Source organism: Alosa alosa, chromosome 18 (assembly GCF_017589495.1).
Source record: "Alosa alosa isolate M-15738 ecotype Scorff River chromosome 18, AALO_Geno_1.1, whole genome shotgun sequence".
In the NCBI taxonomy this organism is placed as follows: Eukaryota; Metazoa; Chordata; class Actinopteri; order Clupeiformes; family Clupeidae; genus Alosa; species Alosa alosa.
Window position 1 is genome coordinate 25229323 of NC_063206.1, and position 27197 is coordinate 25256519.

The 27197-nt window shown below is 40.2% G+C and overlaps 2 protein-coding genes across 2 annotated transcripts in view; one reads left to right on the top strand and one right to left on the bottom strand.

Moving 5' to 3' along the window:
* The window catches only part of LOC125311146 (acylphosphatase-2-like), a 51382-nt gene that overhangs the window by 12054 nt on the left and 12131 nt on the right, over window positions 1-27197 (top strand). The gene's annotated exons all lie outside the window — the stretch shown is intronic.
* LOC125311145 (forkhead box protein G1-like) lies at window positions 18394-20914 on the bottom strand. The gene has a single exon (XM_048268914.1). The coding sequence runs from the start codon at window positions 20783-20785 to the stop codon at window positions 19718-19720; it is 1068 nt and encodes a 355-aa protein (XP_048124871.1). The 5' UTR covers window positions 20786-20914; the 3' UTR covers window positions 18394-19717.

The window sequence follows — 27197 nt, forward strand, 5'->3', positions numbered from 1 at the left end:
CAGTCCGTACTGAAGAGACATCACAATCATTCTGTTGTAGGGGTCTGTGCATCAGTGCACTGCATGGATGGTGTAGCTACTTCTCCCTGCATGGTGACTGTGTCACTCGTGAGTCACACAGCAAAGCTGTTCATTAGGACTTCCACTTGGTACAGTCAGTTAGCCATTATTGACATTCAACAGTTAATTGTCATTGTTGTTGTTGTTGTTGTTGTCATTGGCAAAGCCAGTGCTTTAATGAGCTTGTGCCAGTGTTCGGGCCAGCTGGTGGAGAGGCAACGGCAGACAGGTGATGCCACATTGGTGCCCGTTTCTCAAGCGTGGCTGTGTCCTCAAAACACGGAACTAATGTTGCTGTTGTTAAAAGAGAGAGAGATAGAGAGAACGAGAGAGAGAGAGAGAATTTTAAACAGTTAACATGGTGGTTGTTTAACATAATTTCGGGAAACACAGGCCAGGTCAGTGGGGAATGCCCACACGTCGTCTCAAGTTATCATTACTCCCTTCACCTGTCACATGCCACAACAGGTACACCTCTCATATTTTCAGTTTGTTTTCTACACCATGGTCTGGTCTCCTAGTGTAGGTCTGTTTTCCTTTCCCTTTCCATGTTGCCAGAATCGTGTACAGTAAATGGTGCCAGTTTGTATATGTGCTCCAGTGTATAATCCAGACGGGCTCCGTCTGTGAGTAGTGATTAGGCTTAGCTCGAGGCTTGTCTGCCTGAAGGCACGGCCTGTAATTGAAGCTGTAGCATAACGTAACACTGATTGCCATGTGTTGCAGATGTCTTGAGAAGAAAAAGATGAATGCAGATTAATGATGGTTGATTATACAACAGTAGGGCTGCCTGCTTAACCAACAGTTGAAATGATCAATGACATTCCTTTGCAGTTGCTTTGCTGCATTTAGTAAGTTAATGTCTGGAGTGGGCAAGTGTTGTAAGGGGTTGACTGACTCTAGAGCTTTGTCTGAATAAAGCTTTGATTTGTAATTCGATAGCTAAAGATTTTAGATCGACTATGAATTGTGTTTAAATTCACAATGAAATTTGCTTTGAATTTCTAAAAACCGCTACTGCTTATGTAGCCTGGCCATGCCCACCAGGGAGATAGTCTGGTTTTAACCAGGTTACTGTTTATGAGCCCTATGATGAAAATAACATAAGAAATAATTTACGATACCACAGTATTGGCGACTGACCCTGTAGCCAGCCATGTTTATGTGGCTTACACACTGGCCAGTGAAAAACACCATGAAACCAAATCTCTCTCTATTTGCACCGCTCTAATTCATTCTGAATGTTTAATGAGGTCTAGCATTGTGATCATTATGTCTGTCCCGCCGTATATGGATCTAATAGGCTCATCATGCCCAGTGTAATCATATCCACAGATAAATGTTTGCTTGGATCCAGTGGCCATTGGGAAAGCTAACCCAGAGCAGCAGAGGTATCGCAGTTTGAAATGAGTTTCGAATTATGTTTCAAATTCGTCTCTTGGAAGTTGATTGCACGAGTAAGGTTTTTATTCCGCTCTGCTGTTTGAAGTTGTCGTTAAATATACCTGCGAGGAGAGAGAGGGACAGGAAGTCGGTTTGAAATTAGATGCCAGCTCATCCTTACAATTGGAACCATATGGGTCAGAAAGACATCTCCTTATGTTTGTGTAGTGCAGGCGAGACGAGCCTGAACCTAATGACCTAGCTGATGGCATCGCTGAGTGAATAGTAGGAATATTGGCTTTGGGACTCTCTGGCCTAGATTTCTGGTATGTGCTAAAGGTCAACTGCCATCTACTGAATACCTCTGAGGTTTTATACCAGAGTGTACATAATGTCTTATAGAGATGACATGCATGCATAAGCCCGGAGGATTTTCTGTGAGATTGTACCCTCTGGCATCTGTTGATGTTTGTGTGCGAAAGAACATTTGGTATGATTAGTACAGAGCGGCTCCTCTAACTGCACAGTCCAGAATGAATGGAATGTGGAATTGTGGGTCTTGTAGTCATTGTTGTGTACAGATGTGAAGGCTAAGCAGCACAAAGAACTTAACAGCTCATATCAGTTAGCTCAGAGGAACAATACCCTTGTATCTTGGTGAAATCTCTGGACCATTTTTCACAGCGATGATACATATTTCTCAAAGTAAATATCTTAGATTGTATACAAACAATCTAAGATAAACATGGCGTTATAAGGTTATCTAAAATAAAAATGCATGAGTCTATGTAGAATTGTTCTTCATTTGAGAACTAGCTCCACATAAGCATATTTACTGTCTGAATTCCATGTTCCACCATGACACCGGCTTGTTTTCTTGTTTGTCTGTTTGTGCAGTTTTGTTGTTGTCCTGCCTGCATCGCTCCCGCGCATCTGTTATGCAGTTTGTTAATTTCCTACAACATGATGACTGTGGGGCGAATATCACAGCTAGGGCTCAGAGAATGAGGACGGCCGCTCGTTACCACCGAGTGCACGAGAGGACTCTGTTTAGGAGAGAATGGGAGAGAGGGAGGGAGGGAGGGGGAGAGAGAGAGAGAAAGAGAGAGAGAGAGGATGGACGGAGGGTGGGAGGGAAGGATAAATGGCGAAAAGGAAGGCTGGCCGGGTGGAAAGGTCCTCAGTAGCACCGCGCCATCTAAAGCCTTTCAGCTGCTTACAGTCCACGTTTCCAAACAGTTATATGCGACTATTTAGAAAGCCACACAGCACGCTATTTTAAAGCAAACCTCAAAGTTTGCAGGTTTTTTTTATTTGGCATGTCGGAAAGTAACATTGTGATTAGGTGAAATATGTAATATGTAAGGAATATGTAAGGTGTGATGTATTCCTTTAAATAACTTTTGCTTTAATGATGTTCTAAGCGGACCTCTTTGTGACAGCTGGAGCATGTGTGTGTGTGTGTGTGTGTGTGTGTGTGTGTGTGTGTGTGGCCTTTTCTCCAGTAGGGAGCAGCATTCTCTTTGTCCAGCAGGGTTCTGGGAAGCAGCAGCAGCAGGCAGTGCTGACCTCATGTGCTCTGCTCAGGTGCGTGAGAGCGAGTGCTCTCTACTGTAGATCTGTTTGTGTATGAGTTTGGGGTTAAAGTGTTCCTGAATTAGCTTGTGTGTGTGTGTGTGTGTGTGTGTTTGTTTGTTTAAGTGTGTGTGTGAAAGAGAGAGAGAGAGTGTGTGTGTGTGTGTGTGTGTGTGTGTGTGTGTGTGTGTGTGTGTGTGTGTGTGTAAAAGTGTGTGTGTGTGTGTGAGTGTGTGTGTGAGTGAGAGAGAGAGTGTGTGTGTTGGTTTCTGTGTAGTGCTTGGGGTTTTGGGGCTGTGCTTTGTTTTCTCACTCATTCCCATGGAGGTGTTTCGGTTTGGACTCTTATGTAAAAACAAAAACCTTGTGATGCAATGCTGAGGGCCAACTGAGACACAGATGAACAGAGAGAGAGAGAGAGAGAGAGAGAGAGAGAGAGAGAAGAGAGAGAGAAGGTTACAGATAGAGACAGAAAAGTTAAGGGATGGGAAACATTCCAAAAACATCCTAATGGAATGTCACATGACTTCCAGTCCGGAAGCGGAAAACACTTTTGGAAAACGGGAAGTTTGTGTGCCTCGCAACCAGACCATCACAGAGTAGAGGGAAGGACAGGGCGCTGTGAACTGACTGATGAGGCCGGTGTATCGGTGTATTTGCATGCGGGGGGGGGCAGGGGGTAGGGGGTACTAGGCAGAGAGCGCGCCTCAGTAATTTGCTAAAAGGGGCTCCAGGATAAACCTCTTGTGGCCATCCTGTGGGCTCGTGATGGTCTGCAGCCAGCGCTGAAAAAATCAGACCTGTTTTTTTTTTACCCCCACATGACGAAAGCTCGCCGCAGAGAAATTACACCGGGGAAATTACTGCCACTTGACTCTTTAGTGCCTGGTGAAGGATGTGTGTGTGTGTGTGTGTGTGTGTGTGTGTGAAAGGCCACTTTTATGTATGGATGTGTAAGGGATAAGCTTGGTAAAATTGTTTACGCTTACTTTTTAACACATGAATTGCAGATCAGCATTCCAGGCAGGGGAGACTACCACAGACTTAAACCTTAGTATAGAGCATTATGCCTTGGCCATTACCGCTAACCATAGCACAACATTAAAACAATATACTACAAAACATTTTGTTTTTTTATTCAAAGTTTATGTTTCTTTTTAAATGATTAATGTATTATTGTAATTGAATAGTTCCTACATCATTTGCTAAAAACATCTATTCACATACAGTAATGTTCAGAAGTAGAGGGAGAGTGACTCATGCTATATACTGTAGAGTCACTATAAGCATGCGATTCCATGTTTGTATTGAAGTTCTGTGGAAACATCAACAGAAGCCTACAGTGAGTGACAATATCCTGGAGGTTTATCTAAAGTCTCTCTCTCCTCTGTAGCCATTATATAGACCATGATGTGACCGGTCAGAGGTCACGGTAAGTATGCTTGCTCAGACCCCTGTAATACGATCAGACTGCAGACTTATAGAGACTGTGCATGTATTGGCCAGTTGGCACAGAGAGTGCAGGTCTGCGTCCGGACACATATGGCTTGAGAGCCACTACGATTTCATCATGGACGACGCCATCCTCTAATGCCATAATCTAAATCCTTCGCATTGATGCAAACACATTGAGCATGTAGCCTTCGTTTCAGCCTGATCGCTTGTAGTGTCCAGAAAAGCATTGTACTCTTTAGTGATTGGGGGGATATGCTTATGCATTAACATGTCCCATTGCAAAAGCTAGCATTTGAGCATTTGTTTAGCATTTTTTACATAGAAGCCTCTAAGCCTCGGTCTTGCAACTATATCCCACTTCGTACAACCATCCCCGATGAACGAAGAAAATGGCGGCGGTTAAGTGGTCTACTGAGTGTGACGCTACAGAGAGTGACCTCCTCTTACCCCACTTAATGGATGTCTAATGAGGGGGTGTCAGACGAGGGGGGTCCAGTCAGTAGAATGCAGTTCTCTTCAAGGTCCTCCTTGCTAGTTCCTGTGATCTCCTTGTCCCAGATTAGGGTTTCTGACACTCATGCTTGAATGCTTTCCATTCAGAGCTCCCTGTTCATCTCTGTCTCGGTTTCTGTACTGATGCCCCGGGGAGTTCTCATGCTCAGGGTGTTTCTTTGGCTTTGTGTTCCCATTCACGCACATGCTCCTGGGGAGGGTGACGAAGGTTAGTTCAGGAAGAACAGGTCTGTAGTTGCCGCACAAATGGAACTCAAATTCAAACTCACATCATAGGAAGCAGAGAGTATGCATGCACACAAACATTTAACGGTATACATTTCTCCTCCATATGACCCTCATTAAACCATATAATTGCCCCAGTGATCCATCATAATCCAGTTGTCCAGTTGTAATATAATATTGTAACACTTTCACATGTGTAATGACAATGTTTATTCAGTATTTGTGAACAAAACATTTTGAAATTAAATTATATTTGTCATCAGACACATCCAGAGCAGTTCTTAAGTAATATTTTCATTGTCAGAGAAATGCAGGGAGTCTGGGGTGATCATGCAGTGTGGTCAGCATAGTCCTGCCTCAAATCAATGTCAGTATTTGATATATATATATATATATATATATATATATATATATATATATATAAATACACTGTATATACTGTATATTCTCCAATATTTTCACAGACAAATATCTTTTTTGTTTGTGTATGGCCATAGTAATATTAAGGCAAATCTTGTGGGAAAACAGAAGTGTTTTGTACCAGACTTGACATTTCCAGCAAATGTGGTCAGTGGGTCCTCAACACCAGTGTGTGGGCTCTGGCTAAACAAACTCATGGCTTGCTTAGAAAAACAGCTTTGTTCCTGCTAAGTGTCCTCACCTGCTCTTGGTGCCTTAAAGCATGCAGTGAAGGCTGCTGCGGCTCGGACCTGACACAGATCACGCTGTTGAGATGGCCGGATTACTGTCACGCACCATGGCTGTTTGGTTAACCTCCTCACCCGCCCCTTGGCTGGGGTCACAGTGTGAGCCACACCCCTGTCGTTACCCCAATTAGTTCTCAAGTCATTGAGCACACTGGGGTAGAACACAGGTTGTTAAGTCCGATTTTTGGACCCACGCAAAAGTCTGGCACCTACGAGATGAAAGCGCTGTTGTTTGCACTTTGGAGTGCATTGGAGTGTCCAGCACTACCCGTTTGCATCTTTATTGTCAACACATCACTCCGTTGTTATCGTCACATCAAACATCATTTGAGGATGGATGTATCAGTTTATAGAGGCAGAGTGTATCCTTGTCCAAATATAGTACAATGCTTATTTTGTGCAGCAGCTATGAGCTCTGTTTTAGGTTTAAACATCTCTGTCTCAAATTGTGGTGTGTGTGTGTGTGTGCGTGTGTGCATGCATGTGTGTGTGTTTGAGTGTATTTTTGTGTTAGTCTCTGTGTGCATCAATATGGGGGATGGAGGGCTGCCTAAGGCCCCATTTCGGCTGCCCAGGCCGTTGCCAGAGTGTGCTTTTGCCAGTGATCTCTCTGATTTGTCTTGGCAGATTTGCGAATGGCAGTGAATTTTCATAATTTTCATCAAGTGGGCAAACTGTCCCATACATGTTAGTGTGTGCCAGAACAGAAAAAACAATCAAACACCAATGTTGTAGACAGGCTGCTAGGCATTACAACACTACAACATTACAACATCGAATCAAAATTAAACACTGCTCTAGAATTGTGCAGAACTCAAGATGATTTTTAGGTCAACGTATGATTTTACGGTAGAGAGAAGTGACTTACAGCATTTTTCTTCTTTTTGAGGATCTGAAGTAACACTTACCGTGTTAATGTTTGCTATCCGTCAACATATCTTTCCGCATGGTAATCTTATTGTATGTGTAATAGTGGAATATTTAATGTTAAAAAAATCATTTTGATTTCATTTTAACAGAATATTTTTTGTTAGAAAGTTAATTTATTAATAATGATTTGTTTAACTCATGTGAGAACTAAATTGTTATGACTAACATGAATGTATACATGTCCACTGTCACAATTGAACATTAAAATAGTAAAATACCTATAACAGAAATAAAACAAACTACGAAATAGCTGCAAATATAACACAAATCCTGCATCATGTTGGCGTATGGACAAAAAACTAAACCTGAGAGTCCTTTATCACACCAAAAATGTCTTTATTAAAAATATCTGTGTGATACAAAACACCCAGCTTATCCTATATGATTTCCGCATACATCCTGATCCTAATGAAGTCATAATCAATTAAAAATCTAACATCATGAATAGTATAGTAATCAACATATCACCTTACTATCAGAAGTTAAACCTGGCTTGTAAGAGCTGTATTTCTCAACATGCATTTCTTTTGTGTTCACGCTGAATTTACAGTGAGATTTTATGATAGGAGTAAACACCATCTTGTCTCAAGGCAGGTGTTATCTGATATCTGATGAAATCTGGCTCTGGCGTGGATGCCATATGTTCATGAGTGTCTTTCCTCTTCCTTGCCCCAAAACGGTTCGAACATATGGAGGTCAGCATGAATCAGATATTTGTGAAACTAATGAAATGTTTTTTCCCAGAGTTGCAGAGTTTAGGGAATACAACAGACACTCTCCCATTTGAATGAGACTTTTTTTCTTGTAAACTATATTATAGAAGTATAAGCTGATTTTTTATCAGACTCTGTATATTTGTATATTGACATATTGATTTCCATAACCCATTTCAAAATTGAAGAAAGTTTATCACATGATAAAACAAAATAATAATGTAAGTTCTACTTAGCATTCAACTAGACATAATAAATAAAGTTCATCATCACAGATTCATTCTTTGTTTTACCATGAACTGTAATGGATGATGTGTGTGCATTCCAACTAGATGTACAATATTTTTAAGCAAATTTAACTGTAATGTACATATTTATGCACAAAAGTTTTAAAATACCAGTGAAACTATTAAAACTTTTAAGAATACACAAACTTTGAAAATAAACATGCAGTAACATAACTCAAAGGTCTGCATAGACCTAACCAGAATGAACATATTATGTGTGTATCTGCTTTGTGTGGCCAGTTAAATATACATTGTTGCTATGAGTTTACATGTAAAATACAGAGCAAATAAATATTTATGTTTATGTTTTTATTATCTAGCAGATGCTTTTGTCCATAGCGACTAACCTTATATCAACACTACATTAAACACTGTACAGTAAGCATAATACTGATATTTTACATATTCATAAAATACAGTGAAACCGTAACATTTTAAATGCATTTTACACTCATATGGCTTAAAAATATACAGTTACAGCCATACAGACAGAATCAGACAGTGTAATGACCCAAAAGAAGCAAATTATTTTGGAACTGACCTTGAAATTGACCTATATACTTTGCATGACAAACTTGCCAGCAATGTAGTCATATAGGAAAGCACTGTGCAATGAGTTAATGAATCAGCGCACATCCTTTCTCTCTTTTAAATTACGACGATAGTCATTGTTATCAGAAGAAATATTTTTTGTATAAATTTATTTTATACAATTTTTTTTATTTTTATCTTATGCAGTTATTGTTCTGATCTTACGTAAGTGAAATGTGACCAGTTTTAATATTTAGTTTTTGACTTAGTAAGAGTAAGAGAGTAAATGTCATATTTTTAGTGTTTAATTACTACCATATCTTTTTAAAGTTTTCATGGCGCATAGTGTCTTGCAGTATGTAAAAACATACTTTTTAAAGTACATGTTACCGCTAAAATTAGGTTAACATAAATAAATCAGATTTTTATTAGAGGCTGTAAAGAGAACAATTTTAAGAAAAGTCTTTGCACACACTTCAAGAACCAGATAAAATATGAGTGTTAAACGCTGCCTTCAAAAATATAACATGCATTTACATTCTGTCCGTACAACTCTTGCATTACTATTTCTAATCACGCTCATTAGTTTGCAAAAACATTGGTATTTTCTGTCAGAAATTGAACTCCTATATTTCAATATATATTGGTATTTTATATCACATATAATGTTATGATTTTGCTTAAAATATAGCCATATGACCAAAACACCTGTTCAATAATGTATAGAAATACACTTGTCTAATTTCACATTCTTCACGTTTCTTCATACTCACATTGTTACGCAACAGTTGTGAATTTTATTTATTTTATTTTTATTTTTTATTGTCTCACCAAAATAGTGACAACAGACATGATGAAGTTATTACCTCAAGCATGTGAACAGTAGTTAGAACATTTAAAAATGGTTGGCTGATTTTTTTTATTAGAATGGTCCCCAGAGGAAACACATTGTAGCCTGAGGAACAAATAAACAGTATTCTTTTTTTGCACCACGAGTTATGGGACAGTGAAGGAGAGCTTCAGTTTTTTATTATTATTCAACTTTGGGGAGAATAAACAAAAAAATAATGGACTCAATCTATTCAACACACTGATCTCTACTTTCAAGTGAAACGGGATGTGTAAGGTGCAAAATTCTGCAGTCCAAACAAATTGCATATAATTGACGATAAAGTAATTATTTATTTGCTTTTCTAAATTTGAAATAGTAATCAGGAACTCCTAATGAGAAATCCTTGTCTGATTCATGACCAGGGGAGTAGAGGAATAGAGCTTTATGCATTTTCTGTCATGGCGCCTGTAGTGGCGAATTGGGTTGACGTGCAGATTCTGCTTTTTTGGGTTAGAAGCTGCCATTTTTGAAGCAGCAGGCTTGCTTTTTTATCCCTTGAGAAGACCAAGAGTATTTGGGAGCTAGTCTGTATTAGTATGTGACCTGGGTCACAGCATGCCATGTTTTCTTCACAACCTTAGTGGCAAGAGTCCCTTGGCCCCTCCCCCACCGGTCTGCCCTAACCCCATTGCAGTGCATTAGAATCCAACCCAAATCAAAGCTCTTCTCCTCTTTTATCCTTCTAGATACACTGAAGGATCTCTGCATATTTGACATAATCCATTAACCTGCAGGCTTGACCTCACAACTGCAGCAGTGAAATTTGTCACACAGATCTGGAGATAGAGGAGATACTTCATAATGTAAAAATGCAGATGAATAATTCAGGACCAAGGCTTGTCTATCGTCATAGGAAAACAGTATGAAAGGCTATGAGTGTTTGACGTCTGTAAAAGGGTGATAGCCATCACTGTGCCCATTGCAGTGTTTTGTGTGCATTGCAACATTTGGGTATTTACATTCTCCAGTGCCGATCCTGTTCTTTTCAATATCAATGAAAGTTGATAATTATTACATAGGTAATTGTATAGAATAAAGTTTCCTACCTTTAACACTTCAGAGCTTAAACTGCGTCGTAATGCCTTGAACTTAAATCGACTAAAATGAGAATCGTTCTGCAATCGGCGGAAAAGAGGGTAAAAAAGCGAATGCTGGAAAATTCACATGGCCATGGCAAATGTGCAGGCCTTGAAGCAGCCGGTGTGGGGGCAAGAGGCAGAGCACGAAAGCAAGCACACATATATAATAAATGGCGAATTGATTGGAAGAGTTTGAGTGTATCAGAAGCCCTTTGTTCCCTTTTAACACGCTGCTCAAGCAGAGGGGAACCGTGAGGGGGCGGGGTCCTGTGCACATTGTTGGTGTCTTTGAAAACCATTCAGATGGGACTCTGAAAATAGAGTCGGTGGAGGCCCCAGATAATCGTAATTAGAACTGACTCTTCGTGCCAGTGATCCATGCAGACTATTAGTCTTGTCACGAAACTCTGCAGATGCTGTTGCGCATGTGCAGTGACTGCACGGCGCTCAGCGCACGGGCGCAGCAGCAGCAGCATCCCCCCACTCTCTTTGCGTGTTCAACGAGGAAGGTCACCTCCGTCACAACGCTACGCCACGCCACGCCTCACCTCTCTCCGCCACTGCCAGAGAGCTCTCCACTGCCGAGCAGGCGGAAGGGCTGTGATTTGTCACGGAATTCTAGGGGGTGGAGGGCGCAATCGCATTGTTACGAAACTTTAAGCTAGCTGCGCTCATCAGCTGGGGGATAGGTCGGGAGGATTGTGGTGGGGGTGGGGTGGGGGAGAGAGAGGATTGGAAAAACACAAACAACAACTCAAAACAAACTCAATCTGGCAAAACACATCTCCAATATAGTCACTACATGAGTTGCATATAGGACGGAGGGCTTTGGTTTAAAATGTCAGCCCTTGACCTCAACCGAGACCACAGTAAAAAGGACTTATCACTTGAAAATGGCAGCCAGCCTTCCATCATTTGCTGTCTGTGCTGCATTTGATCATGACTGATCGCCTGACTAACAATTTTTATTCGACACGATAACATTTCTGAAGTTACGGTATTTACAGTATAATGCTCAAATTACAATATATATTTTCTTTGAATTTAAGATAATTATTATAATAAAATAGAGAATAATTTAGAAAATATGTAATGTTATGTATGAACTATGCAGCCAAATTGACTCTGCAATCAAAGTAACTGTAAAACAGAGACAAATAAACTATTATATTTACTTACGGCTTAAGACTAGTGTATATTAATGAAACAAATAGTGATCAGCAAACTACAAATGTATTTAGTTTTCGTCTTCAGGTAGTTTCTGAATATATATCAATATAAAATATACTTACTTGCAACAACACATACTAATCAATGTGTTATCCACTATACAAAAAAAGCTGTGTTATTATATTCAATATAATGGAAGCATGAACTAATGTATTTCAGGAAGAATACAATCTAATAAACCGTAAAAAAAGCAGAAACATGCGGTAGAGAATTCCTTTACATGTTTTGTCAAACCCATGTATAAAATCAAATCTAGGTCTATTTTACATAAACATCAATTCACAGAGCCCTATAATCAGGCATGTGCAGAGGGCAGTGGAAATCCTGCGGACAAAATGACAAACCATTCAAATGGCCTTTTTCTGTTATGTCTCGATGCAATGTCTGAGGTTCTTCAACGCAAGCAACAGTCAGTTTCTATCCTCACAGACACAAATCCTAGGTTTTGACCATCAACATAACTGACTTCCACAAAATAAGTTCAGCATCTCAAGAAATCAAAGCAGCATTCTGGTTTTTAGTGACTTGTTATCCATTAAATAATTTGGAAACACTTACACTTCATTTGTTTTATTGCTTAGGTAAGACTAAATATAAAATAACAATATTTACGGAACTTCTATGAAACATTATTTATAATGTGTGCTATTATGGGATATTTCTATAGAATATTCACAGCCAGCAGTGAGAAGTTTGTCGGCACAACTTTGATTTGGCTAGTGCACTACATCATACAAAATTAAGTTGAGGCCTCGGACTCAATGTTAGAATTCTACGATTTCTGTATTTCCTAATACTTAACAGACCAAAATAATATATTAAGTGAGGGTTCCTTAAACAACTTTTATAAAGTAATGTTTATAAAATAATGAAAGCCTGTTTTGGTGGTATTGCTTAGTTTTTTTGGTCTTGTTGTAAATAGATTAAAACCGGCAAATGAAAGAATAGCGTAGCTGCCTCTGAAAGCTAAAATTAATGTATTTAACTTTTTTACTTTTTAGATATTTTAGCAGTTTGTTTGACAGTGAATGTGATATATAAGCATGTCAAACTCCACTTACTATACAAACTGAACTGGACTTGTACTGGTGATTGAATAAACAGTGTCTTACTTTTTCAATAGGGGTGTTTCTTTTTAATAAAGCAAAGCAAGCTCGGCTTCAGTATTGCAATATACTTCAGTAATCTCATGAATGTTCAGCGCGTTCATAATTATATTTCTGTCTTACTAAATTGTCTTGTAGGCAGCACACTTATTTTGGCAAAATTATTGCAGAGAGAAATTTGTCTCCCCCAGTCTCTCCTCTGCTTATAAAACAGCCGTTAAAAATGTTTCCTATTCAATCAGCTTGTAAGAAGATTTCCATTCTATGTTATGTCTTACCATAATCAAACCGCACATCGCCATCTCATTCTCTCCTTTTCTCTTGTAGATTTGGATTTAAATTTTCATTCGATTTAGATCATCCTGCTTACCGGTACGCCACTGTAGGTTGATCTTAGCTTTTTAATGGCGGGTGGCAGAGCTGAAATGAATATGGAGCCCAACTGGCACCTGATACTGGGCACTAACATAAAGAATGGGCAGGCAGTGGACTGAGGCCCAGTGCTTTTTACACATGTCTGCACATGCATGGCAGGGGTTAATATCACACACAGGAGATGGTTTAGATCACTAAAAGCATGTTAATGTGGACGCTCATGTCATGAAGTGACACTTTGTCTGGCTCAGTCTCACCCTGCTTTGTGATACTCATGAGTGACTTGCATGTTACTTGATTGCCGAGATGACAAGTGAATTGGAACCGAATAATGGAAAATGGTGGTTCCTGTAAAATGACCACCAGCCGCCCTAAACTTTTCTTACTCCGAACTTTGGCATTTCAGCAGGTTTGGCCATCAAGGCAGTTCTTTTTTCAGGTAGGCCTGTAGTGTTTTCTTGGTGATAACTGGGAAGCTGATTTGTAGACTATCCACTTAAGAAGAATTGTGTTGTCTGTGAAAAGGAAGTTAGGGCTGAACAAGTGTCAAATGTGTGATCAGTGACCAGACTAACCTTTACCATCCAGAGACACGTCCTCCTGACCTCTGGGGATTACCATCACTAGCAGAGACACACAAGAGGTGAGACCCAGGAAGTATGTGTGTGTCTGTGTGTGTGTGTGTCTGTGTCTGTGTCTGTGTCTCTGTGTCTGTGTCTGTGTCTGTGTCTGTATGTCTCTCTCTGTGTGTGTGTGTGTGTGTGTGTGTGTCTGTCTGTCTGTCTGTAAAAGTAAAATGTAAGCTAAAGTTTTTAGGTTTAGATTGTCAATCTCCTTTTGACTTCTCCTTTTTTTCATACAGCTGCCAATTAGTATTGTGAGGATTTTCGGTCCAGCATTTAGATCCACTCATTTTGTGATATTGTGCTTGATGCTGCGTTCTTACAGAGAGACTAAACACAAACATAAATTCAGTTAGATTTCATGAAATTGTGTTTGTTGTATAATAATTAAGCTATGAGGCACTGAACTGAAGGATGTTAATTCACAAATCAAAATGCCACATTTGGGACTCAGTGTTTATTTTATGGTCAGACCCACTGCTATTCACGGATGAAATGGAATTTCATTTTGGGAAAAGGGGTGATTATTGCGTCGATGGCTAAAGAGAAAGAAAATTTTTAGCTGCGAATCGGCTACTATTTTCCTGCCTGATGACATGCTCATGGTTCTAATGCAATTTTCAAAAGATATGCGGCCCTTATACATGCAGACTTCAACACACACAATTATTTTCTGTTATCCTGACAAGAACCAAATTAATGTAGCTATTCCTGTTTTTCTAAGCATGTCATTGTTCAAACTGCGTGCGTATTTCTGCAATACGCGCATATAGCCTTTGCAAGTATGAAATGTCGACTGGCTATTAACTGTTAACTATTTTTCAGTCAGTTGATGTAGGCTACATTTCAAAGCATTTATAACATGAGAAAGTTTGCCCAACAATTGCGATTTTGTTTGCGCAACACAATCAGGCAACCTGTAGGTAAGGACCTGCTTGCAATAGACCCATTTAATATGGTGCGTTCATGCATTAGGCATTCTTATAAGATTTACTTGAAACTTGAACTATAGTCTTCCGAAAGTATTCAAAGAATTACTGAAATGGCAGCTGGACACAGGCCTTAAAAATACACAAATGCATGCATATCGTAAATGACCCACTTCACCAGTAATGATTATGTGTTGTTACAAGCTAGCCTAACGAATGTGTTTCTCTTTTTAAAATGTTTATATTTTTTACTTTCGTTCGAGATGGTGTGAATGTAGGCCTATGTCAAGTAAAGCAATCTATTCGTGAGTTTTTTTTGCTTTAGGCTAAGACCAACGCCCATGGATTTTATTTCCAACACATTTCTTTGGCCCCGTTAAACTTGATCGTCGTTGTCGAACCATGGTTAGTAACGAACGATATTTGTGTCACTGTGTTCCAGCTTTGAGGAACAGGCAGAACATTTAATTCACCATTTTTGTATTATTTACAGTGGCGCAAAAAGTGGGTATGCGCTATATGCGGGCGCCAAAGCGATGGTAAAAAAAATAAAATAATATATTTGGTATTTTCTATATGTAGCTACTGCTGTCCGTTTCTAAATCATTTCAGCATTTTCTCAATGTTCTATAACATTTTAGAGGACTAACAGGCTAGAATAGAATTTTGACATAGAAGAGGGAGTGGGGGCGCCGTGAGCGCTGGGCGAGCAGATAGGCCTACGAGTAGTGAGTTGCCGTCTATGGAAAAAGATGGATACAGCAAAAAAAAGCTGTTGACGACTAAAAATAGAAAAAGAAAGAGGGAAAAGGAGATGGCATGTCAAGGGATGCAACAGCAGTTAAATAAGTGGACGGTGAAAGGCAACAGGTAGGATTTAAAGTGATGACGTCTGTACTTGGAGGCTTGCAAATATGAATGTTAACAGACTAACTTGCGTTTGTTAAGCATAATGCCGATTGAAACAGCCTATTCCATTCAGATAGCTAGGTGGCTACCATGCTCATACGGCACTTTTAATGGCCAACTGCAAACAGAAATGTCATGCTAGCAGTAACTCATTACATGTTTCCATATCCTTACAATGAAGGTTCCTTGTAATAACTTAATATTGTGTTATCAATGTGGTGCAAACAAACAAGGCTAGAGTGCCTATCAGCCTTATCCATTGTGAGCAGTAGGACGTTATGAGAACCGTTTAGACTCTCTTAAAGTGGCAATGCACCATTTATCTATAGGCTACTTATCAAGTATAACATCAAGTTAAACATCAAATTGGCAGCATTTCTTTAAAAACATATTCAATAGACACTAATGCACAGTAATAGTGTAAATTATTGGACTTTTGTTTTGATTTAGTTGTTTGTGTTTTTTTTTTTTTTTTTTTGGGCAATATTGTTGTTGCATACCCCTCAAAAATGGGTAGCTGCGCCCCTGATTATTTATCAGCTCATCTAAACTGTGAGTGTTTTTGTGCAACTTCATGCTTCTCCTTTGTTGGAACATAGGCCTAGGGTATTTCTTTAACCCTACACTTCCCAAATCTGAGAAAAGGTGCTTCTGCTTGTTAAACCTGATTTAGTGGATCTTCATCTTACCAAACGCTTATATTACTTTAACCGCATTGGCAAAACCTAGACAAATGCGTTCTTGTGTCATTCATTTGAATTTCCCCTTGGGGATCAATAAAGTATCTATCTATCATCTATCTATCTATTTTGCACTTGTGGTGTAATTTATGAAGGTTTCAAATATGATCCTGATCCACAACTTGTTAGTCACAACTCCTCACCCACTTGAGTTGAACTTCATTTTATTAGAATTTAGAAAAACATTTAACTGCTGTGTCACGGCAGAGATCCGGCAGAATGCTTAATTAAGATAAATGCTATTGTCTGACCATTGTAATTTAAAAACTACTCTATTTGTCGATGCATTTTGCCAGTCACTGGAACGGGTTTCACTGTTTTGTTTTTTTTGTATTTTGAACAAGATCTGCTATGATGGGATATGATGTATAGCCCAATTGTGTAAAGCAAAATGATTTTTCCTGTTGTAGGCTGCTGTTATTGTTTATAAACTCCTGTATTTTTTATGAATACAAACGCATATGCCTGTAATTTCCCTGTGTCAATGCAATACACAAGTCCTAACTATTATACACTAGTAAAATGTTAAACCATTCGTTCTCGTCATAAGTTGCTGTGTAGGCTAGGCTCCTACAACACGACTCTGAAACTTCTTTTAACCTTTGGGCTATGAGGCGAAATTTGACTCACTGTTTTTTTAAGTGTCTCAACATTAGTTTTTGTCCTATGTTGAAAGGTGTCAACATCAAATGGAAAGAAAACACTTTACATTTGAGCCCTTAAGCGAGTCTATCTTTAGACTTTTTAAATCATAAAGAAGGCCCACTTCAATACAAATTATATCCCACTGCTGTTTCGAGAACATATTTGGTTTAGAACAAGCTTCGACTGGCACAAAACTGGGGCGTCTCGAACACAAATGGTCCGTAATTGTATCTCGAATTGTTTATTTTCATGGATTGTTCATGCATGGCGGATGATTTTATTTAAGTGGTTTATCACGAAATGATAACTGTTTCGTCACTGACTGACAACACATATCAGTGTTTTGGTCTATTACACAACAGTATAGGCTATATGCTATTTCTTTCGTATTTATCACTCATTCACACATAGGCCGACACACACACACACACACACAGCGCGGGCGAACACGCATTCAAACAAATATGGCTTTGGAATAATAGGCCTACACCTGAGCCTTTTAGGTTCAAGTGCTGATATCGACTTCGAGTCGATACTGAACATGGCCTATGTGCTTTGTTGTTTGTGAACTTAACCTGCGCTGTGGTGAAAATACGCCCTGGGTTAATTAAGCTAAAATAGGCTACCGGACCCACCCGTCAGTGTATGCAAACAGCGGACAGACCAGGGCACCATGGTAGCCTGATAGGGCAAGTTGGCGCATCTTTGCATCTTAAACATAAATTGATTGCTGATTTTTTCACAGCGATGTTTTCATAGCGCAATGTAGCCTATAATACCAAGTAAATTGAGGCGTTAGCTTACAAAGGTCCATCACAATAGTCTCTTCTCTTCATGACTGACGTGATGTCATCTTATGTGGCCCAGAGAAGTATTGTCCCCAGCGAGAAGTCACCGAATGCTAACCTACTGTATTGTAGGCTAAGGTAGACCTACAGTGGCCTAGTCTCGGTCTAAACCCACTTTATGACAAATAGACTATCCTACCCGGTAGAATTGTTTTTTTTTACTAAATTTACTTGATAAGGTTTCTCTTGTCATTGCACAATACAGGCCTATGTTGTATCTGAAAGGCTCATCAATGCAAAATGGATGCTCCAAAGTGTGAGTGAGCTTTTATTCGTTATTATTTTGTCCGAGTGTAAGTAGACGATAGTGTATGTTGATCAAATGACTATAGTTTAATATTGTAAATCCGGAGGGCTGAAACGTCTGCTCTTGCTCGTCTATATTTATAAAAAAAGGAAGCTCCTTTTGTTAAGACTTTGTCTTTTATTCTTTAAGAGTGCGAACTTCTCCAGCTTCATCCTAACTAGGCTACATTTTTTTACGCACCTGTTCTAAAACTATATGAGCGCAACATTATCCTTCTACTTCTTTACCCTACCAAATGATTCCTAAACAGCCCTCGTATGCACATATTTTATAGGGTATGGTTAAAAAATATTTTCCCCTTAACATAAAACAAATAACTTATTATTTTTTTTCTTTTCTTGACAAAGCAATAATTTTTAATGTTTAATACCTTATACTTTAAACAAATTAGTTTCAGCAACAAAACACACAATTACAAACTTCATACAATGAGAAATCTTGCCCCACTGAAAGTGCAAAACGTAGAAAGATTTTGCATATAAAATCCCGACATCAAAAAATGCAATATTGAGAAATAAACAATGACAACTTATATACGAAATTATACAGTAAAATGTCTTGGGATTTTTTGTGTGAAACTCATGCACGTGATTCACTAGTAACCTAGCCTACACGCATTGTATTTTCATCTAAATTAATTTGAAAGTGGATACATTTCTGGTGGGAATTTTGAAGAAATGTAAACTCATTCTTCAATGACATAAGTGCTATGGGATGAGGACTTGTCTTTTTGAAAAAATATTTTAAAATAAATGTCAGCTTTGAGACCATCAGGCCCGGATTTGATTTTGTTTTTCTCTCTTGAGTTCCATTTGAGAAATTCTGGACCTACAAAAGAAACAGGATCAAAACAGTAAGCCTTATGCCACTGTTGAACACAACAGATACAAATGGATCTCATCGTGGTTAACGAAATGAATAGATGATTTTCTGTATGACATGCTATACTGAGGCCCACTATCATGCAGCCGGTTGACATGGCATGTGCATGCGCATAACGAATCAGTCGACGCTATGGATCTCTCAGTCTGACACACAAAGAAAACGGAAATAAATTGAAGTATATAATTCTGTCTAAAATGGTTGATAGACTATAACACTGATTATGTACAAGAATACAGCAGTAGCCCACATTACATAATTACAGTAGGCTGAACCTAGAAGAACCTGAGAAGATTCAGATGTCTCTCTCTTCGTGTTTGTAACCCTGATTTGTTTAAGGCGCTTTTCACGAAAAGAACGGAAAGCAATAATTCATATTTACATAAATAATTCATATCGCTCTGGGTAGCTCAATACTGACGGAGACAAGGACGATAGGACTTAAATACATTTTAAAATAAATATAAAACATAAATTAACCAACTTATCCAAAACAATGAAGTTGTTTACACAATATATATAAATATGAGATATATCGTTACCTTTGGCAAGTCTAGAGTCAGTTTATAACCTAAAGGTAACAAACTTTGTCCCTTCAATTAGCCTATGTGACCAAATGGCGCGCACACTCCAGAAAGCCCTAATATGGCTATTTAACTATTAATTTAACCCGCACATATTGTGTCTTTTTCCACACAGGATATGCCATTATTACAAGTCAGTGTTGATTTTTTTACACATCCCTTATCACACATCCTGCGATCACATTTTAATCAGTTCAAAAAAGAGCTGGATGCAACTCTTTTCTGATGGGACAAGACGCCTGGGAATCCGCTTGAAACGCCCGGGTTAAAAGACGGCAAAGAGGTTCTGAGCGACTCCGAGAGCAGGGACGGCGGGGAGCAGGTGGGCACCCCGAACCCCGCCGCGCTCTGCTGAAGTGGCGGTGGATGCTGACTTCCCGAGACGAAGTAACCGCTCTGTCCTGACAGTAAACCAACAGGAGAGGTGTTCATACCATAGCTATTAGCTAAACCTAGCGGTCCAGAGGAACCTCCAAGAATGGGCCGTGATAGGTCCCCGTTACCAAGCTGTTCAACTCCAGGGAGCAAGGAGCCATACGCGTGCCCTTGATTCAGAAATCCAGGAGATGATCCGTTATAGTGTGGGGTGTGCAAAGATAGAAATGGAGAGATTTGCCAATAGAGAGGGTTGTTTGCTCTGTCATTTATTCCCAAACCGAGAGGCGCAAAACGAAGTCCTCTCTTCATCGCAAGTTTACCCCTGGAGGTAGCGGACCGCCGCCGAAGTTTCCCTGTGGTTCCCCCGATGAATACATCATCACTTGAGGGGTCTAGCATCCAGTAGTTTCCCTTTCCTGGGTCGTCGTAATGCCTTGGCACTTTGACGAAACACTTATTTAAACTAAGATTGTGGCGAATAGAGTTTTGCCAGCCTTGCTTGTGCTCCCGGTAATAGGGAAAGTTCTTCATGATGAACTCGTAGATTCCGTTTAATGTGAGCCGTTTTTCGGGACTTTGCCTAATGGCCATCATGATCAAAGCGTTGTAGCTGAATGGCGGCTTGTCAAATTTTCCATTCTTGCTGGTCTCGGTCGTTCGCGGAGTTTGGCCGTCGTCCTCTTTTGATTTTTCCGGTTCTGATGGTGGAGACTCCATTTCGGCCGGTTCCAGGGATTTTTCTGAGTCTGACCCCGAAGGAAGATGGGTTTTCTCTGAGATGTCAGGGTCCGGTTTGTCACTTTTCGAGGGCAGAAGCAGACTCTTAATACTGAACGAGGTGGATCTGTGGACCATCGTCGGCTCTTTCTGATCTCCCATGCCGCAATCAAAATAAACCTCCGATTTTGCGTTTTAAAGGTAAGAGATCAGAGACGATATGATCAGGGTATTCCATGCATGAAGGAACTCGTAGGACAGAAGGGAGCTAGTAGCGGGATGCAGAAATTAGTAATTAAGGAGGTTCTGTCTTATCACTACATCACCAAATGGGAGGAGCTAGTAACTTGGTGTTTTTTTTTAAACCATCAAAACATGAATTTGAAACGCGTCTCTGAAATATCTTAACAATAGCCTACTTATGTATGTTTGAAAACAATTACCTTTTGTTATTAGATTCAGTCGGTACAAAAGCTTTAAAAAATACATGTAGGCCATTGGGTGTGCGTGCGCAGACTCCTGTGCGAGTATTTCTTTTCATAGTTTGACCAGAATGTTTTTAAGACCAACAAACAAATATTTTACCTAAATTGTTCTGCAAATATTTTCGGCCAGTTTAAGCAGGCCTGTTTACCGGATCTACACAACTTCTAAATTTGTCTGTAGGCTTGCCTACATGGTTGAGAGTATTTGCATACAGCTTGCCTACAGAATCTTTGCTACTTGATCGCCCCCAGTGTACACAGCTGTAGTGACAGGAGGGTCAATGTTGATGGCAAGTGTGTCGGTACAGATATCTCTGGATTCCAGGAAAAGACAAGCTGTTTATCTGTAAATCTGAGTCATTTAATGGTCGCTCAGAGATCAAAATACAGATAATAGATTTGTCTTCACATTAAAACGAACTTAGGCTATATAATGCCTTTCACTCAAATTGCAAATGCTTTAGTAGAGATAGGTAGCCTACTTTATGCATTAATGATAAAATTCTGTTTTGGTCAGTAGATATTTTAGATTGCAGTTTACAAACCATATAGCATAACAACCTTCACCATTAACACCATTATTTAAAAGTGGTGATGGTGTGTTTTATCATTAAAAAGTAAATGTGCTGCAGATAAAATATACTCTCATCAATATATATTATGTGTCATTACATTGTGAATAGTGATACACAAACACATATATTTCTGTTTTCTTGAAAACAAACCTGATTAACCATCAGCCTCTAAATAGTTAATTTTCAGATGTGATAATGGTTTTAATAGTTGCACTGTTCAATCCCTGCACTGTTCACTTTTGCACATTGCGCACTCTACCATAGCACCTTAACATGATCAATGCATCACATGGTCAGTCCATACCAGACCTTTGTAATCAATTCACATGCTCCTTTAAATTTATACATTTCTGAGAGTGATTTTTATGTATGTGAGATATCTATGGGCATATTTAAATTCATATTTATTTTTTGGAGTGCAAAATAAAATGTTCAACCAATGTTTTTTGATTGATATATCACATATTAAACTATTTAATAAATATCATTCCCTTTGGTATACTGATGCTAGTGTCACTCAAACTTCAGGCCATAGATCTTTGACATTTTTGCAGGGATATCAGCGTGTATTTCAAATACAGATATTAGTGCTCATGATGATTAGGCTAATTAAAATATTTATTGAAATATTTAACAAAATTGGGTCTCTGTTGGGTTTGCACCTTGGTTTTAGTTCCAGCTTTCTTAACATATTTCTATGAATTTGATAACCATTCCCATGCAGGATATACAGCTTTGTAAACAGATGTCATTTCTGTCGTGCAGCACAACACTTGTCATTGGCTTTCTAGCTCTGTTATTGTGTTTATCATTGGAACAGAAATATTGTAACCTAAGCTAGCAGCAAAGCGACCCATCCAGTAGCCTGCAGTCCGCAGCTGCCCAGATTAAAGCAATTACAGCCGAAACAAAACCCTCTGTTGCCAAAATATGAAATGTAAGCTATTTAAGAGTGAGATTTAGCAGCAAGATTAAGACTGTGGGTTTCTCCCAACATGAACTTGGCTGACACATACACGTCCATTATAATTATGCCCTCCACAAAAGAAAGCTCTCTGTTATTCCACAGAATTATAGACAGGAGTTTGATCTGAATAGGCTGATATTTTACTAGTATTGATGGTCTTTTATAAATATGTGAATTCTATAGCTCATTTAGGGAAAGTGATTTTATGTTATTTCTACATAAAACATCCTATGCCCACTAACTGTGTAGACCTAAATGCAGGCCTTGAAATATAAGTATAAGTATATATACTCTTTTGATCCCGTGAGGGAAATTTGGTCTCTGCATTTATCCCAATCCGTGAATTAGTGAAACACACTCAGCACAGTGAACACACAGTGAGGTGAAGCACACACTAATCCCGGCACAGTGAGCTGCCTGCAACAACAGCGGCGCTCGGGGAGCAGTGAGGGGTTAGGTGCCTTGCTCAAGGGCACTTCAGCCGTTGTCTACTGGTCGGGGTTCGAACCGGCAACCCTCCGGCTACCAGTCCAAAGCGCTAACCAGTAGACCACGGCTGCCCCCAAAATGGGCACAGACAAACCACAACTGGCACAATCAGCCAAAGTTCAACTTCCCCAGCTGAATGGTGTTTGGGGAACAGAGGGAGAGTCTTGACGGACGAAGGAGAAGAGCATCGTGTCACAACATTATGTTGCTACAATATGGCTCTCCAAAAGTGGACATCTGCATGGTGGAACCTCCCTAAGGGTGTTCTGTGTATTACCCCCACCCCACCCCACACACACTTTTTTCTCTCTTTGTGTTGACTTTCCAGCTTACAGCAGGTTAAAGCTCTTCAAAATCAGTCCTCACAAAGATGCCAAACTAAATCACGTTACGTTGCCACAGCTCCAGGGGTCAGTGGGAGTTTATGGCTATTTTTAGCCCGGAGCCGTGAGGTAAGGAGCTGCGGCTCGCTCGCTGGACTAGAAGAGCCTAGTCACCATCCTAGGACTGGCCCTAATTAGAGAAGGGGTACGTTCCCTCAAAGTGTTGTTAAACAGCTAGCATCATTAAATGATAGAGAGACTATCACTTTCAACTCTCTTGCTCACTCACTCATCTTCTCTTTCTTTCTCTCACTGGCTCTCTCTCTCTCTCTCTTTTAGTGTCTCTCTCTCTTCTCCCTCTCTTTGCAGAAGTCTCAGATAAGTTGTGCAAGAGGACACTCCTAAATAAAAAGGTACTGAAAACATTACCTTAACAGCCAATCAAATGCCACCAATCCCATGCCCATGAAGCAGTGTTGGAACATGCACATCCCTTGTTGTTATTGGCTGGTGCATTGGAACATGCACATCCCTTGTTGTCATTGGCTGGTCCAAGCCATTTGTTTGTACACGGCCCTGGTTCTTAATGGGAAACAAACAGCAGCATTATTTATAGCACACACACATGGCACAGACAGCTAGAAAAACAGAAGGAGGAATTTGCCATATTCAACAAAAAGTGCAATTCCCCCCCCCCCCTCTCTATCCCTCTGCTCAGGTAATGAGCAGTGGACAGCACCATCCAGGCCCATCTGATAGATTGGGACAGGAAGTGTGTGAAAGGTCTTATGGGGCTTACAGTACGTCCAGCTCTAGCTGAGCCGTCCCAAAGAAAAACAGTGAAAGGGCAAGGTTTAGCCAATTTGAGCAGGAGGATTTTGGCCAAGTGTTTATGGAAACACTCATAAGTTCATTGTTCAGTGTGAATTAAAACCTCTTGTACTTGCTATGTCCCCCTGCTTAGTGTTTCTGGTGTTGGGCTGTGTCAGCAGTCATCCAGCTGGACGGTAATACTCCTTAGGTTTCCCCAACAGCAGTGCCATTTAACCCAGAAGCCTCTGTTGCTGTGTCAGCATGGTAGTGTGTGTCGGAACAAACATCATTATTTGTAATAGGGTTAATCAGAGGCACTGTGAAGACTGACACCTTTTACCCCCCTCTTGCACTGTGATTAGCTTAACCATGTAGCCAACGCAGTTAGCCCTCTGCTGCAAGCAAACACTACAACAGTGCAGAGTGTGTTTTTCCCTAAAGTGAATCTAGGTTACTATATAAAAAAACAAATGCCCAACCAATCAGTTTGCTGGAGCAAGGCCCTGTTTAGCTCCTCCATTTGAATAGATATTATGCAGAATGTCCTAACAGCTCAATCTCTCTCTCTTACCCCCTATTTCTCTCTTTGTGTGTGTGTGTGTGTGTATGTGTCTGTCAATCTGTTCATCTGTCTGCATCTTTGCACATAATCTCCATTATTTCATTAATCTTCGGTGTGTGTGTCTGTGTGTGCAACATGGAGATATATAATAATCTGTTATTTATTTTTTCAGCTCATGTTTAGCAATTTCTTTTCATGGACTGCACATCAATATAAAAGTGAATCCTGGTGACTCACGGAACCACACTGTGTACAGTAGATTTCCTGTTACATGCATGAGCGTGGAAATCAGACATGATCCCTTCGATGTTGCCTCTTCCTGTCATTGTAAAGCAGAATTCACACAGCATCGGAATGCTCACCCACTAAGGGGGAGCGTGAGCTGGGTATAGTCTGTGTTGCTGTGAAAGAATTTAATGTTACCCTACATGATGAGAGACATGATGTGTTTTAGCTGTTCAGCTGCCATGGTTTACCATTTCACTGTGTTCATCTCAAATTCCCATCTGTATAATATAATGTAAAGTTATACAACAATCATATGAATATCCACAAACCTTATGACTGAGCTTACAAACCTGAATTATGAAACCTGTCTTTGACTGTTTTACTCACTCAAGTGGAACGTTATTGGAGGGGTCTCGATGAGTGGGGCCTTTTTGTCTTCAGTGACATCTACTGGTCACAGAAGTGTACAAAATATTAGTCATTGAAATCTACATGAACAGCATGCTTTCTAGCTCAATGTAAGAATGCATGCTTAGAAAATCCTGTTCATTGGGCTACTCAGTTAATAGATCCATGCTCTGCTCTGTCTGACTGTTAAAACCCATTGTCTTTAATTATGGTTTTGACCATGACAATGTTAAACATAAAGCATTTACAGTACATAACATAACATACATTTATGGTTGGGTCCAACCAAGCCTCCAGTGGAGACACTGACGGTTACACCGTAATGTATATTTCATAGTGGACTGTGGAATTTAAACTGTGGTCAGGTTTTCCAGGCAGTTGAGCAGATCTGAATAGACAGTGCATGGAAACAAGTAAATTTCTCGAGTTAACGTTAATGGTGAAAACTCCTGGGAATCCTGCAAACAATGAAATATGGATGGCAGAGTTTTAAATAATGCATCGTTTTTTTTTAGTTTTTTTTTTTAATTGCGGTATTAAAATAGATGACCAGCGCTGACCTGATTTATATCCACTGATTGGGTGGGGGGATGTGCTGAGCTGTGCTGTACTGTGTGTGCTCATGTGGTCTCTCTCGTGCGCTGGCTCAGAACGGGCAGCCTCATTCCCACAGTGCCCCAGGTGCTGTCTGACATCACAATGCGTTAGGCAGCCATGGTGACACATCCCTCTTGTGGAACTGTGGGATGTGTGTACAGTGAACTCTGTGACCTTTAACCTTTTCATGTGAGGGCAGTTTGCCATAACATCAACAGGCACATACACACAGTAAGCTGTATGTGACATGCTGTGACAACTCCCCTCAATCCAAACACATGTGCATGCATGCATTCATACTGTACACAGACCAGTCCCAGTGATGTCAGCCCTTGCCTTTAACTGGACCAAGTCATTTAATCAGAAGTAATACAGGGCATTTAACAGAGCACTATGCACTCAGTTATAGTTACATAAAATGGTGTGTGTGTGTGTGCGTGTCAGCATTTTATGTGTCTGTCAATTCTGTCCTAAGGCAATGTATATGTTTCTGTCTCTGTGTGTGTGTGTGTGTGTGTGTGTGTGCATGTAGTTGTTTATGTTTTTGTGTGTTTACATGTGTTTGTGTGCGTGCGTAAGTCTGTGTGTATGAGTGCCCGCAGATGTTTGTTTTTGTGTGTGTGTGTATGTGTGTGTTTGTGTGAGTGTATCTGTGTTTGCGGTCGTCTGTGATATTTTCGCTAGCTGAGGCTGACGTGTTGGCCGGCAGCTCAACCGTCCGCACGCCTCTCTGTGCCGCACGCCGCCCATGCAGCTGACGAGGGCCCGAGGGATCGCCTCGGCAACGCTGCCGCCGCGTCCCAGCAAACAGCACTCGACATGTTCCACAGACGCTGAGAGAACACGCCGACCTAAAAAAGCCAGGCCCAACCCAACCCAACCCAGCCACAGTCGCAGCCCGGTCGCGCCGAGGCACACGCCGCTTCACCAAACAGGAAAGCCAACCATGTGTAAAGAGCGCGGGAGACCAGATTAGATTATATCACCACTCCATCTCCCAGCGTGCGCGCTTTCCAACAATTCCCAATTTAGCAAGTTTGGAAAACAGTTGTCATCTCAGTGGCACAAGGGGACAGTTGGAGATGCTGGAGGGGTTGTGGGGGTGTTTCAAGAGAAGGGGGGAGGCT